Genomic DNA, 15,878 nt, shown 5'->3' with positions numbered 1-15,878 from the left:
ATGATTTGGAGTATTTTCTAGAACATTTAGTTACTAGGAAAATTTAGAATGTATGGGTAACTTATTTCTAATTGAATTCCTTTATTAATCATTTGTCCTTCATTTATATGTACTTTTTGCATTTTTTTGCATTGCAGCTGTTATTTACAAATCAAATAATTATAAATCAACTACAGAAAGCTATGAAAGTAGCTGTGTGTAGCACCATTTCTGACAATTTTTTTAATCTACTTTTTACCTACATATTGAATGTGGAATCTAGACTTCAACAAGTCAGTTTCTAACAACTTTATTCTTTACAGGCTAACAAAGAACAGAGAGAAAATACCTTCCTTGCATTTATCTCATTATAAAAGGGTTTGTGTTGAATGTTGACAATGCATGAGGGAAGCCCCTTATAAACTAATGTGTAAAATCACTGTAATATTTCTAGTCAAGTCCACTTTAACTCAATAAAAGCAAATTCATTTGCCTTAAATTCAAACAAGATGCTTAGATATTGAATCTCAGGAATACTGTAGAGTTTCTAGAGGCAGCATTAAATTTATCCTTAATGTAGAATATCTTATTTGCCCAACTGTCCTTGTCACATGACCTTTTGCAATTTTAAATAACTCCAAGCCTCCAAAATCTGCTCTCCAATAAAAGGTGAAAATCATGACTTTTAATACAAGTCCTCTCTATAGGAAAAAGTATATTAATTATGAAAATGTACTCAGTTTTAGATTTCTAACTAACATAAATATGGATATATTATGCCAAACTTGGTGATAATTTCTTTGTGTGTAGTATATAAATGCCAATCTTTTTGCAAAAATCACAGTGGTATGTAGCAACTTATTATATGCACTCTTATTTTATTTTATAATATGAGCTGACACTTTTTTTCTTTGTTAGAAAGCAATGACCCAGTCCTCCTAATTTCTAGAACAGCTGCAAAAGTACCAAATTAATGTTTTATTAAATTCATCTGCTCTTGATTTCTATTTTCAAAGTTTTGTGTCTATTCTGATAGTTAACTTTTAACTTAACTTTTAATTAAGAATGAAATCTTAAAACCACAAAGCTTTATTTGATCAACTCAGCATTCTTATATATTTAATGTTTGTTTTCCTGTGTAACTGCACTTTCCAACATTTAGGCTGTTTCTTAGCCACCTGATGCTGTATTTTTCCCTCTAGTAATCCCTTCCTGTGTTTTTATACTGTCTCAAATTATTAAGTTTTTATTTATGTATAAGTTATGAGAGAGTTCCTTCTTGAGTTCTCAAGACAGATGGTATACAAAGGTATACTCAGAGCATACCTGTAAATCAAAAATCAGGAAAGAACTAATGAGATATCTTCTAGCAACATTATGTCTGATTCTCACTTTCAACTGAAGAAGACTTTCTAAAATTAGAAATGTATTTATGATCTATATATAGTAGAATACTAAATTATGACTTTTTTATTTAAGAAAGGATTAATTAACAAAACCATTATGACATTTTTACATGTGTCATTGCAGTTCCAAAATTTAACTTATTTAAGACAACCTAAAGGATATCTGTATCTTAATGCTTGTATTACTTCTAATATAATCCTGGGTTATATATCTACCACTTTGCTGTTTTCATTTTGTCTTCCAGTTTCTGTTGATTATTAGAAGGATGAAAATAAAGATCTTCAGTAATAAAAGAAGGGATTTGTTGTTAAATCTTAGTTATTTCAAGCAAGGGCCTATTATTGCTTAATTTAAATTTGGTTTTTTGTTGTTGTCGTTAAGTTTAAAAAAGAAAGAAAGACTATTTGAACAAAGCTCACTAGGTTTCATAGATCCACTGGTAAAAATTCTCCGTTCCCTCGATATCCTGTTTTTTTTCTTAGCAACCCTAATTCTATATGGTGGAAATAGCAACAATAAAAATCTCAAAATTTCCAGAAGAAAACCACTCTTTTGTTCAAAACTATCTATCCAAACTCCTCCCCCATGCAATAAGAAAAGAAGCATTACATTAGTAGATAATTTATGTTATAAATAGCTGTGGTATTGACAAAAGTGCTGTGTTGGAATGGTGAGACAACTACGTTATTTAAAAGGCTCACAAAAGTAGGAGTACTAAGAATATGTATGCTAGGATACTACAACATGAAGAGTCTTGAAATTTTCTACAAATTACTTATATGTGATCTGTTGATTTCTAATCAGTAGTCTCTGTGAGTATTCTCTTTATACTTTGTGGATTATGCAAACTATGCTTACGAATTGTTAATTTACTTGTTTATTTGCTTATTTATTTAGATCCTACTCAAATGGGAGGTCTGAGCATGTTGCTTTTAGCTGGAGAACATGCTCTTGGCTCATCAGAGGTAAGTCAGTTCCTCATTCTTCCCCACTCTTGACATGCTGGGAGCTTAAAACACAAGATGTTTGTATTCTATTCATGCTGTTAATTCTAAAGTTTCACTTGACAGTTCATGATTATGTTGATAATTTTCTATGTATGTAGATACCCTTTAAAATTTTACCAATCTTTATTTTTATGCAACTGGTGTTATTGCTGGACTTACTGCTCCATCATGCCTGGTGTCTATTTTTTCCCTCTATCTTTTTTTTTTTTTTTTCCTTCGTGGTTGTTGCTGAGGCTTGGTGCCTGCACTACTAATCCACTGCTCCTGGAGGCCATTTTCCCCATTTTGTTGCCCTTGTTGTTGTTGTTATTATTGTTGTCATTACTGGGGTTTTTTTGTTGTTGGATAGGACAGAGAGAAATGAAGAGAGGAGGGGACACAGAGGAGGAGAGAGAAATACAGACTCCTGCAGACCTGATTCACCACCTGTGAAGTGATTCCCCCCTGCAGGTGGGGAGCCAGGAGCTCGAATCTGGATCCTTATGCTGGTCCTTGCGCTTCGCACTATGTGCGTTTAATCACCAGCTGTGCTACCGCCAACCCCCTAAATTTAATTTTGTTTTAAATTTCTAATGATTTACAGTGAAGCTATAGACTAATGGGTACAATTACTCATGTCTCATGTATCATACAACAGGACCTCAATATTCACTGCACAAACTCTCGTCTCTCCATCTCCTTTCCCAGAGTTCTTTGCTTTGACACAGCACACCACAGCCAGTCCAAGGTTCACTTTGTGATTTCCCTCTAGGATTTGTATAAATATTATATTGTGTCTGGAATCTGAACAGATTTAAATGGGCACAGACATGAGTCAAAAGCAGACTTGAAGGGGAAGTCCATTAAGCTCTAGTAATAAGAAATGCAATATACAGATAATTAATATTTTCAATGCAACATACAGGTAATTAATATTTTCAGTGAGTGTCTTATGTATCTGTCAAGTCCTATGGCCCATTCATTCTACTTATTGAATATATTCCCTAGTTTTGTGATGTTTTCATTTTTTAAAATTTATTTATTTATAAAAAGCAAACACTGACAAAACCGCAGGATAAGAGGGGTACAACTCCACACAATTCCTACCACCAGAACTCCATATCCCGTCCTCTCCTTTGATAGCTTTCCTATTTTTTAACCCTCTGGCAGTATGGCCCCAAGGTAATTGTGGGATACAGAAGGTAGAAGGTCTGGCTTCTGTAATTGCTTCCCTGCTGAACATGGGCATTGACAGGTCCATCCATATTCCCAGCCTACCTGCCTCTTTCTTTAGTAGGGCAGGGCTCTGGGGAATCGGAGCTCCATGACACGTTGGTGGGGTTGTCTGTCCAGGGAAATCTGGTTGGCATTATGGTAGCATCTGGAACCCGGTGGCTGAAAAGAAAGTTAACATATAAAGCCAAACAAATGAACCTAAAGGCTGGAGTAGTGCAGATGAAGAGTTGGGGGAGGGAGGTCTCCATTTTGTAGATAGCTAGTAGACATATTTTAATTATATTCCAAAGGGCCTATACTAATTTTTTTTTTCCTCCAATGAGCCTGAAATCTGATATACAAGTGGATCCTAGCTATTGTTTGGAGAGATAATGTCATGGCTGGAAAAAGGACTAGGAAGCTGGATTAGGGAAGAGAGTAGCTCCCAAACATGGGAAAGGTGTATAAATATTGTTGAATGTAAACCACATCGATTTGATGTAATCTGGGGCCATATTCAGCTTAGGAACCTGTTGTGACCTCTGCATCCCTGTAGATCCACATTCTGTGGTCATGAGTAGGAACATTTCAAGCTGCCCCAATATCAGGACCCATCTTACTCAGGTGTAGCATAGAGTATGTTGTCCAGCCTCCCTTCAGAGGGTAGAACATTCTCTACCGTTGTTGATCCAAGTTGAGGGCAAGGTCCTATGGGGGCCCACAAAGGAGTCTGTTTTGTTTTTCCTGATAGAGATGGCCAGTAACAATAGAGAGAGGGATTGATTCGAGGTCTAGGCCCATCATGTCTGTTTGGGAATCTCAGGATTCCTCTAATAGGGCCCCAGGTGATGGGGTGGCCTGATAGTGAGTAAAGAGTCATCCTTAAAGTATGCCAGTCTCTTGCCCTTATTCAGCTTTTGCAGTCCTCGCTTTGATAAGGATAGCTTGGGAGTGAGTGAGGGAAGTATAATAGGAAATGAGTGAGGAGGGTATCTAAGTCTAAGTAGATACTATTTCATTATGGACTTTATACTGACTCACTGTAGACTATTGTGTACTTTTGCTTTCAGGTATATATTTTGACTTAACTTATGGATACATGTGAACCTATGCCCTATTTCATGGGACCTGGTCTATATCTAGATTTTGGGACTTTGTTAGGAAGTGAACCTCCTAGAATGGAATTAGAGAATCCTATGAAAGGAAGGGTCTCACTCTAGTAATGAGGATGAAGGGTTGACATTCCACGCCTGAAGTCTCTGGACACAGTCTGAAATGAAGCATACCAAGGTGGTATTCATTACGTTGATTAGGTTGGGATAAGCAGATGCCATAGCATTTGGTATGAATTGAGTAGAAGCTATATAGGCTATATAGGCTCTATAGAGGAAGTGGGTGGTTCTTGCTGTCTTAGGGTTTAAGAAGGCAATAGATAGTTATTGCTATAGTCAAATTATTTGGCAATTGGGTTAACTTTGAAAAATCCCTTTGTTAGGATTTGTTGTATCATACATAACGTCACCATAATTTAGTTCCTTTGACATTATTTGTATATAGCTGTGCCACCGGTTGCTTCTGTTCTCCCTGGTCTAAGCTTTTGAGAGAGTCAACATATCAAAGACTCAGCCTATGGTCTGTGCATTAAAAAGTTTGAGACATTCAATCAATTTTCCTCATATTAATTAAATAGTGATTTATATGACTAGAAATTAGTAGGAGTGTACATAAACACCATTCCCACCACCTAAAGACTATGTCCCATCCCTCCCACCCCACCCCCACCCCTCTCCTGCCCCATACAGGGTAACATCCACCCTCACCCTCAACCCAGGGTTTTTACTTTGGTGACCTACTCCAGATGTTTTCATTTTTATTTGCTATGAAAAGATGGGAGTTGAAAGGCTTGAAACTGTTAAGTCTTTCTGGTCCCCAGATGATTTCAAACTCCCATTTTATGAAAATAAAGAAAAACTATGTTTCTGAATTTATCCCTTTAAAAAATGTTTTAAATATCTCATTTTATTTTAATGAAAGGGAGAGACACAAAGAGAGACCAGAACACAACTCAGCTCTGATTTAAGGTGGTGCTGAGGATTTAACCTGGGACCTTGGATCCCCAGGCATGAAAGTTGTTTAGGTGACAATTATCCTTTCTCCCCAGCTCCAAAATTGCTTTATCCTTCAAAGTGGAAAATGAAACGAACTCAGGCCCCTTATCATCTTGTTTTTGTGAACTTTTTTATTTCACTGTATAATTACTGAGATGCTTTTGCTAAACATTTTTAGCTGTATTACTGTTATGGTAGTAGCTATTAATCATGGATTAGTTTGCATGTATAAAATTCCTCCATGTTTCAAACCTGTTTAACTGAGGCCAGAGGAATTAACTTGCAAGTCTTGTTATTTTTATTTTATCAGATTCTTAGGACATAGTAGTAGTCAGCTCAGTTTTACTGCAGATACACTTTTTTTTAAAAAATATTTATTCCCTTTTTGTTGCCCTTGTTGTTTTATTGTTGTAGTTATTATTGTTGTTGTCATTGTTGGATAGGACAGAGAGAAATGGAGAGAGGAGGGGAAGACAGAGAGGAGGAGAGAAAGACACCTGCAGACCTGCTTCACCACCTGTGAAGCGACTCCCCTGCAGGTGGGGAGCCGGGGTTCGAACCGGGATCCTTATGCCGTTCCTTGTGCTTTGCGCCGCCTGCGCTTAACCCGCTGCGCTACAGCCCGACTCCCACAGATACACTTTTTTTTAAGTTAAAAGTATTACCATATAGGTTATATCTGAAGCCTCTTCAAATAGTGATTTTGCATTAATCATGTAAGTTATTTTTATCACAAAACTTTTGTTATAGTTTATGTAGTTGTTAGTCAGATATCTGTGTTAACTGTTTTGATTCTATTCAGTTTTTTGGCACACAATTCTGTGTATCAAAAAATGTGTATGTTGATGTGCTGGTGGCTATTTATATTATACTACTCTTTACTTGAAGGAAACAGTATGAATATCACTTTAGACCTTTGCATAGTCATTATTCAACCTAGTTGTACTTCCTAAAACAATAATGTTCTAGGATATCAGTTTATCTATAACACATGGCAGTTACTTAATAGCAAATAAAGCCAACTCATACTTAGGTATAGAGTAACCCAAGCATATTTCAAAACATGAGTTTGGAATAATCATTCACACTTTACCTTTCAACATTAGCCTTACTCATGGTTTCCAAGAACACGTTGTATTGTGAAAGTCAACATCACCTTTTTTAAAAAAGATGTATTTACTCATTTCATGTGTAAGTACAATACTGAGAGAGAAAAAGGCCAGAGAACCACTTTGTTCCTGCATGCCTGTGCCAGGGATAGAACCCATGACTTCCTATGTGCAAATCTAAATGCTGCCTCTTGAGTCACCTCAACTTCTCTAACAGGTGATTGTGATGTTTTCCTGCTAACATCTTTAACACTCAATAATAAATGTAAACAAACACCTATAAAAGTTAGATTATAATGCTATTTAAAAGGAAAGAACATTCGTTTTTCATTGTTTTAAGTTTGACCTTTTTGGTTCTGAAAAGAGAAAGATTTCCTCCCCCTTTAAAAAACAAAAATTTTGACACAAGCAGTTTCATCCTTCTGACATTTAAAACAATTACTGTAAAGTCAGTTTATACGGTTAGGTAGGACCACTCAAGTAAAGTGACATTTTTAAAAAAAAAAAAAATTCTGCCACAGAGAAGAACTAATCCTATGACTCTTTTAAATGTCATGACAATTTGAATTCTGAAATATTATTCTTAAGGAACATCTATTTATTCATTAACTTGAGATAGAAAAATGCTCTCAAAAATCTACTTTTAACATGGACATTTTAATATATGTAATGGTTTATTTTAAAATCTGTCTAGAGGTAAGAAGGGTTTGCTGTAAGTGGAATAACTAAATTCCAGAGTCAAAGCTTCTTTGGTATATGCTCTTTCCAGAATCTATCAAAAGTAGTCTTTGTGCTTTTAAAGAAAAATAGTTACATTTTTGAAATATCATGGACAAATAATAGCAAATAAGACATTTTGAGTTAGCTCTTTCCTCTCAATGTCTAATTAGCTGTAAACCTGCCATAATAGATTTGTGGCATTAGCATGTCAACACTTTTACATGCTACTTACTGAGCCAAACTTAATTTTTTGTACCTTTTGTTGTGCTATCCTTTTGTTTCTGATAATTAGAAAGGCTAAATTTTACATTTATTTTTTCTTTTTGTTCTTTCATTTTTTCATATAAATGATCAGCCCAATTTTGTGCCTAGCATGAATTGAAATATATTAAATATTTGGAATATATTTCAAAATCAGTATTTGCCATTTAAGAATTTATGAGATAAGGAAGCAACAATAGATATCAGCAAGACAGTGGCAAAGAAGCAACCCAGCTCACAATAGTAGATTAAACTTGTCTCTGAGCCCACCGAACTTCAAGCATAGCATTCCCCTTAGAGAGGCAGACTGGGAGTATGGATCGACCAGTCAACACCCATGTTCAGCAGGGGAGCAATTACAGAAGCCAGACCTCCCACCTTCTGCAACCCACAACAACCCTGGGTCCATGTTCCCAGAGGGATAGAGAATGGGAAAGCTATTGGGGAGGGAATGGGATACGGAGATTGGGTGGCGGGAATTATGTGGAATTGTACCCCCCTCCATCCCATCCTATGATTTTGTTAGTGTCTCCTTGCTTAAATAAATAAATAAATAAATAAATAAATAAATAAAAGAATTAAAAAGTGTTTGATACAAAAAAAAATTACCCTATAGTCATAGTGGAGAAGGAAAGGCATGTTTCCAATGAGCATGAGATTTTTAGCAGAACTTTATTGAATCAGGAATCAAATGAAAGTTATTTCATAAAATAGGATGTAACCATTGCAAGTTGGAAATAGTTAAAGTAAGCAGTGACCTGCCCAGGAGGTTAAAGTCAATGTGTTCAGTATAATGCCCAGAGGTTGAAGTGAATATGTAGCTTTTTAGCTTTGAAGAAACCAGAAAAGTAGAAGAAATAGAAGTGATAATGTTCACATCATGTTATGGGAAGAGCCAAACAGAAAGCAGTTACATTAAGAGAGTTAAGGGGGGCAGGGCGATAGCACACTGGGTTAAGTGCACCTGGTACAAAGCCCAAGGTCCTGCACAAGTATCTGGGTTACCAAGCCCCAGGCTTTCCACCTGCAGGGTGGGTGGTCTCACAGGTGGTGAAGCAGGTCTGCAAGTGTCTTTTCTCTCCCCCTCTCTGTCTTCCCCTCTTCTATGTCCTATCTAACAACAATGACAGTATTAAGAACAATAGTAACAACAACAACAACGATAAACAACAAGGCAACAAAAAGGGGAAAATAGCCTCCAGGAGCAGTGGATTCAGTGATTCATAGTGCAGGCACCAAGCCCTAGCAATAACCCTGGAGGCAAAAAAAATTTTTTTTTGCTGCTATACTTATTGATGTTGCCATTATTGGATAAGACAGAGAGAAATGGAAAGAGGAGAGGAAAACAGAGAGGAGGAGAGAAAGACACCTGCAGACCTGCTTCACCACCTGTGAAGGGACTCCCCTGCAGGTGGGGAGTGGGGGCTTGAACCGGGATCCTTATGCCAGTTCTTGTGCTTTGTTCCACATGCGCTTAACCTGCTGCCCAACTCCCAAAAAGAAAAAGTTTTTTTAAAAATTAAAAAAAAAGAGTTAATTTCATGAATTTCTCTTCTTAGGTGGTTATCCAAAGATGAAAATGCAATAAATAGAGTCAAAATCTTTTATCTAGAATTTCTTTTTATTTATTTATTTATTTTCTTTTGTTGCCCTTGTTGTTTTATTGTGTAGTTATTGATGTCGTCATTGTTGGATAGGACAGAGAGAAATGAAGAGAAGAGGGGAAGACAGAGAGGGGAGAGAAAGACAGACACCATTTAAGAATTTATGAAATAAGGAAGCAACAATAGATACCAGCAAAACAGTGGCAAAGAAGCAACCCAGCTCACAATAGTATTTGTTTGTTATGATGTTTTATGTGTTTTTGTTTGTTTGTTTAAGATTTATTTATTAATGAGAGAGGGAGAAAGCCAGAGCATCACTCTGACACATGCTATGCTGGAAGTATGTGTTCTAGGGGTTGGGTGGTGGGGTACCTGATTGAGCACACATGCTATAGTGCACAAGGACCCAGGTCAAAGTCCCCACCTGCAAGGGGAAAGCTTCATGAGCACTGAAATGGGGCTACAGGTGTCTCTCTCTATCTCTCCCTCTTTGTTCCTTCCTCTCAATTTCTAGCTATCTCTATCCAGTAACTAAATAAAGATAATAATAATAATTTAAAAATTAAATATGTATTCTGTCTCAGCTGCTATGTTAGTTATTTGTAGAACTTGTTGGAGTCTTTTCTGGATTCTCATGCCAGTGTTCTGCCTCATGGCACATCATGCCCGAAGAACTTGATCAATATGCTGATAGCCCTGGTACCCTTAGTCAAATTATGACAATTACAAACTTGTCCTTTCTGGCTGATGTCTTGACATGGATCTTCATTTGGGGGAGCACTCAGCTCTAGGTAGTATTACTTGGACATGATCCTTCACTATAGTCCCATCCTAGTATCTACTAGCCAAGTACAGAACTTTAATACTCAAGTTTTCCTTAACCTAATTTAATTAGAAAGTGTCTTCATTTCATTACCTAAAGATGTTTTGAAGGACTAACTTAGGTATAGTATGCTTATTTTTAATTCACTTGTGCTTTAACTCAAGAGCATTTAAGAGTTTCGTTTATCATTGCATATTAAGTGCAAATTACATGACTGTTCAGATATTCTGTTACAGAATTGTCTCTGGTAAAATCTGCCAACTGAAGAAATGGCTGTGTCAGACTGAAGAAAGATGAGACTCAGATCACTGAGCTTTGGTGTACATAAGATCTTCACACTCAAATTCTGAAATAGAATCCTTATCCCTTAGCCCTTTTCTTTTGCAGAAGACACCCGTTCTATCACATTCTTCTTTTTCTGAAATCCCTCTTTTCAATGAATACTCGAAATTGCCTGAGAAATATTGGTGGTGTCTCACCTCTCTCCTCAGCCCTGACATCCTTCTAATTTCTGAGAATTGGTAAATATAACACGTTGTTAATTGAGGCTCCGCATTTCAACTTGTTTCCCTAACCTTCTAATTGGTCGTCTGCCACTAGTTACTCCCCAGCCAGTGCTCTTATATCCTGCAAGCCGCTGACAAATTTATCTAACAACATCTCTTATGCTGCTCCTGTGACTGGAAGCCTAGGTTACCTAACTCCCCGTTTCCTTAAACCTACTTTTCAAACTTCTTAACAAAGATTTCCGATTTCTTCCAAATCACCTTTTCTGTTTTACCAGACATCTTAGTTAACTCTGGAAATTCAGTTTATCCAACATTGAGTGTTCATGTTTGCCTCGACTTTTCCCCTTTGCTGTCACCACTTCATTTTCACAAGTCTGGCATTTCTTTTGGGTCTGTCTCAAACATTATTTATCTTTTTCTTTCCTTTCACAGAGCTAAGGAAGGCTGCTTCTCCCTCTTGCCGTGCACCCCACAACCTACCATTATGCTCTTACATACTTGCATTTATAGCTGCTCTCTGCACTTAAAACTGCAAGCAACTTAAGGGTCAGACACAGTTCCTTGGTCATTGTCCTCCCCAGCATCTAATGCCTATAAGTGGAATGTAAACTTCTTAAATGTAGTCCTTGTGTTTGGCACATAATAGGTGCTTATTGATTGATTATTGAATATTTATGGAAGGAGTGAATAATCAATGGATGTTTGAACTAGCAAGGCAAAGTATGTGCTGTTCAGATATAACATGTGCTCTTACCCTTTTAATTGACTATATGTGTTCATCACAGTCTAGTTGTGTTTGGTAGTGGTCTTGTACCTTACAAGGTAGCACTGTACTTTCTTGATAAAACCAATTTTATAAATCATTTACATTTCATCTAGCTAACTTGATTTTCTTTTATATCAGGAGGGTGGGTTATGTTTCAGTGTGTACAGTTTTTTACAGTGTATATTGTGCCTGTAGCCAAAAAAGACTACTTAATAGTATGTCTCAGTTATACACATTACTCACCTTGCTTGGTTAGTGAGAATTGTAGCTAAATAAAAGGGAAGATTGAACTTAAGAGATCTTGACTACATGGTTAACAAAACATGGCTTTTAAAATTCCTTTAGCATTTTATTTCTTGAGCATATAGCAACACCTAGTGGCATTACAGATTATTTCAGAGACTTTCTAGAAACAGCCTCTTGGGTTTTCCTCCTCTTATTTAACTTACGCTTATTTGATGTCTTTCCTTTTACTTAAAAAAGGCATTATCTCTGATTCTGTTCAACCTAGGAAAATATCAAAATCTAGGCTAGGAATAGTTGTTGAAAAGTTGGTTTCTATCCATTAAAAAAATGCACCCCTTCCTTTTTTTTTTTTTTTTTTTTTTGCGCCTGCAGGGTTATAGCTGGGGCTCATTGCCTGTACTACGAATCCACTGCTCTGGAGGCCTTTTTTTTTTTTTTTTTTCTTTTTGTTGCCCTTGTTGTTGTCATTATTATTGTTGTCATGGTTGTCATTATTGTTGTTGGATAGGACAGAGAGAAATTGAAAGAGGGGGAAAGACAGACACCTTCAGACCTACTTCACCAGCTGTGAAGCGACCCCCGCCGGTGGGAAGCCAGGGGCTGGAACTGGAATCCTTGGACTTCATGCCATATGTGCTTAACCCTCTGCACTACCACCCGCCCCCCCCATAAATATCAATACATAATTTAGAACAAAATAAATACAAAGTGCAAGACAACTTAGCAAGATGACAATATTTGGACTCTTCTGACTGATAAGGACCATTTAGCTGGAATCTTACATGGGATATGTCCTTTCTCTGTCATGGGAAAATGTCAGATTTTTTTTTACCATATATGAAAATATGTATTTATCAGTCAGGCATAAATTAGACAAGCTTGCATCTTGCACCTTATTTTTCCTAAGAAGAATATTTGATGAATAGCAAGAGCTTTTTTTTTTTAACCAAAGTTGTTTCTCTGTTAATAATAAGACCTGCAAATGAAGACAGCAGAGCATTAAATATTTACCCAACAAAGCAAATAGGACAAAAGAAAATATATTAAGAAAGAAATTCCTCTTAGCAAATATTACCCTTTCAAAAATTGGGAGTTGTGTATAAATAAATGAAAGTCCTGTAAAATAAGAATTTAATTTTGCTTTTCTGAAAGGTTCATATTATAAAAAACTCATTTATATTTCTATAAAGTCAGGTAATATGGAATAAAGGGGAATCACAGAGCAACAAAATGAGTGGATATTCTTTGGATTTGGTGACTGGATGCTAAGAAAGTGTCCTTGTAGACTTTTTGTACGTGAATATTGCCTGTTCTGAAATGCATTATCTTGTCTACTTTTTGCTTTTTTTGTATGGCATTATTTAGCAGTTATATGACCTCTTGTATAAGATTTTGCAGGATAAAAAATGCCTTTTTGTCATAGTGTTGTCTGACTTTAGGAATCAAACCATTGATTCCTTAAATAAAGTCACTTCAGATGTCATTTACCTTCTGCTATCATCCAGAAGCTTCTTGTAATACTTCATCTCATCCTTTATTTCAGATATCTTCTGGTACTTGCAGGCCTGATGTTTCAGAATCCCCTGAATTGCGTCAGAAGTCACCATTATTTCAGTTTGCTGAGGTAATATATTGCAATTTATATTTGATGATAAATTTGAAATGAACTTAACTTTTGGGAGCTGGTAACAGTAACTTAATTTAATGAAAAACTTGGAGGTCGCTTATTAGTAAAGTGCATGGTTTGTATGTATCTGGCCTTAGCTTCAATCCCCGGAAACATATGTGCTGGAATTTCCTCTATATTCTCTCTGCCTTTCATTTTTTTCTTGTCATGGTATAAATAAATCTATAAAAATATTTGATTAATATAATGAAAAACTACTCAGCTAAATTAACCATAAATGGGAAAATAGACTCACACTTCTGAAAAGATACTTAGAAATTCAGAATTAAAGGATCACTACAGTTACATGTACAAAAACTTGTTTACAAAGTTATACTAAATATAATTACATTTTAGCCCCATCATTAATTTTTATTATGGATGGTTAAGAATATAAATTGAATTGTTAGTAAAAACAGGTCATTCATCAGCTATTAGTTTATCCTGTGTTAAACCAGAAGACAATCAACTTAAACTTATTGGCTATAAATTCCTATTTCTTGTTTGGTATTTTTTACAAATATGATACTGCAAATATCTATAAGAATTTTCTTGAAATTGTGATTATGAGCTGGGTATGTATTATTTCAGATATTATTTTCAATTCCTACAAATATTCTATAAAAGTCATAGTAAATTAACAGTTTATGTAACAATTTATATTATTTGTTTATATATTATTAACAGTTTATATATTATTAACAGTTTATGTATTATTATTTTCATATATATTTTTATATTACTATGTATGAAAGTTTATATATTATATATTTTATTATATATATTTTATATATTATTATATATAAATGTTTTTATATTATTATATATAAAGTTTATATATTATTAACAGTTTATATTATTTGTTACATATTATGTAAGGCCTAACCTATTATATATTATTTCAAGATAAAATTTCTTCACTAATTAAATCAGACAGAGATTTAAAGCATCTAGATCTTTTGAAAAGGATTTTACAACTTTTTAAGTAGAAGAGAGTTTTTATAAACTAATAATGAGGATAACAGGAATATTCAGTTAACGATATGAGCAGGGAACTGATGAGATACTAGAATAGGTCCAGTTATCTCTTTGAAATTGTAATTATATTGCAGAATCTACAAAATTGCACATATGCTATTATACCCAAATTTTCATGTAAAATTTTAGAGATTTCATTAGAAGTCTTAACAGTTTAAGCATCATTACCTTCAAATTTAGGAACTGATGTTTTTAAAGGTATCTGTAACATTTGTTATAGGGATTACAGAGCAAATTCTCATGATGTTAAAATTCCTGAAGACACAGTAAACAGAATAGTAGGAATTCATGGAATATCTTAGAACACACAGGCAGAATGGAAAGTGATAAATGTTTTCTCATGTGAGAAAAATACATAACATTTTGGTGGTGTTAGCAAAACATTTATGTCATATAAATACTCCTTCAAAAGAATGGCCTAGTATACTAGTGTGAAAAGTACTTTTGCTAATAGAATGTTGACAGACAATAGGAAAGGATGTTTGAGGGGGAAATATCTATGGCTAAAGATTAAGTTCTTGTAAACAGTGTTAATAAGCAATCAGTAAGAATGAAAGTGTCAGGAAAGGTCTAAAAAAAGACAACTCGAATAATTAAAGGAAGACCACCTGGTTTAACATATAGAAAAAAATTAATAATGGCTCTTTTGGGAAGCAGTCTTAACCTCTAGACTATAAATCAAGGATAGTATCCTTTCCTATGTTGTGTCTTTGAAGCATGACCTTTTTAACTCAAAGGTGATGAACAGGTCTGCTACAAAATGTAAGACCTAGAAACTGTCAAGAGCATGCTAAATTTGTTTTTATTTTAAAACAAAACATTTATTTATTTATTTATTTTTAAATATTTTATTTTTGATAGAAATGCAGAGAGAGAGAGGGAGAAAAACACCAGAGCACTGCTCAGCTCTGGCTTATGGTGGTGCAGGGGATTGAACCTGGGATTTAGGAACCTCAGGCATGAGAGTCTGTTTGCATAACCCTGCCCAGAAAAGATTTATTTATCAGTGTGTGATAGAGGGGTAGGGAGAAAGAAAAAAAGAAAAAGAGTATTTCTCTGCCACTTGCATACCAGATACTAAACTTGGGACCTCATGCTTGAAAGTCCAGTATTTTATCCACTGCACCATCTCTTAGGGTGCATATTTATTTACTTACGGGTGTGTGGGGGGAGAAACCATAGCATGACTCTGTTGTTCAGAGTCGAACACCTTTTCCACTGTACCATCTCTTTGGCTCCAAAAGTTTTAATTAAAAGAAAATAGGTTTTGTGTTTGCCCAGGAAGAGTTCTACATTTTTTCCTCAAATATCTTCAAAATATTTGGCTGAATTTTGTTCATTGGCTTGTTTATTTATATCTACTTTCTTTTTAAAAAAATATTTATTTATTTATTTTCCCTTTTGTTGCCCTTGTTTTTTATTGTTGTAGTTATTATTGTTG

The 15,878-nt window shown here is 35.2% G+C and overlaps 1 protein-coding gene across 11 annotated transcripts in view; it reads left to right on the top strand.

Moving 5' to 3' along the window:
• The window catches only part of BBX (BBX high mobility group box domain containing), a 339,966-nt gene that overhangs the window by 239,201 nt on the left and 84,887 nt on the right, over positions 1-15,878 (top strand). For all 11 annotated transcript variants that reach the window (XM_060198418.1, XM_060198419.1, XM_060198424.1 and 8 more), the window contains 2 exons: positions 2,284-2,351; positions 13,277-13,357. In XM_060198418.1, coding sequence (XP_060054401.1) covers positions 2,284-2,351; positions 13,277-13,357 — 149 coding nt within the window. The remainder of the gene's footprint in view (positions 1-2,283; positions 2,352-13,276; positions 13,358-15,878) is intronic.

This window comes from Erinaceus europaeus, chromosome 9, assembly GCF_950295315.1.
Source record: "Erinaceus europaeus chromosome 9, mEriEur2.1, whole genome shotgun sequence".
NCBI classification, from domain to species: domain Eukaryota; kingdom Metazoa; phylum Chordata; class Mammalia; order Eulipotyphla; family Erinaceidae; genus Erinaceus; species Erinaceus europaeus.
Note: the sequence above shows the minus strand (reverse complement) of the source record. Positions and strands in the feature narration are given on the sequence as shown.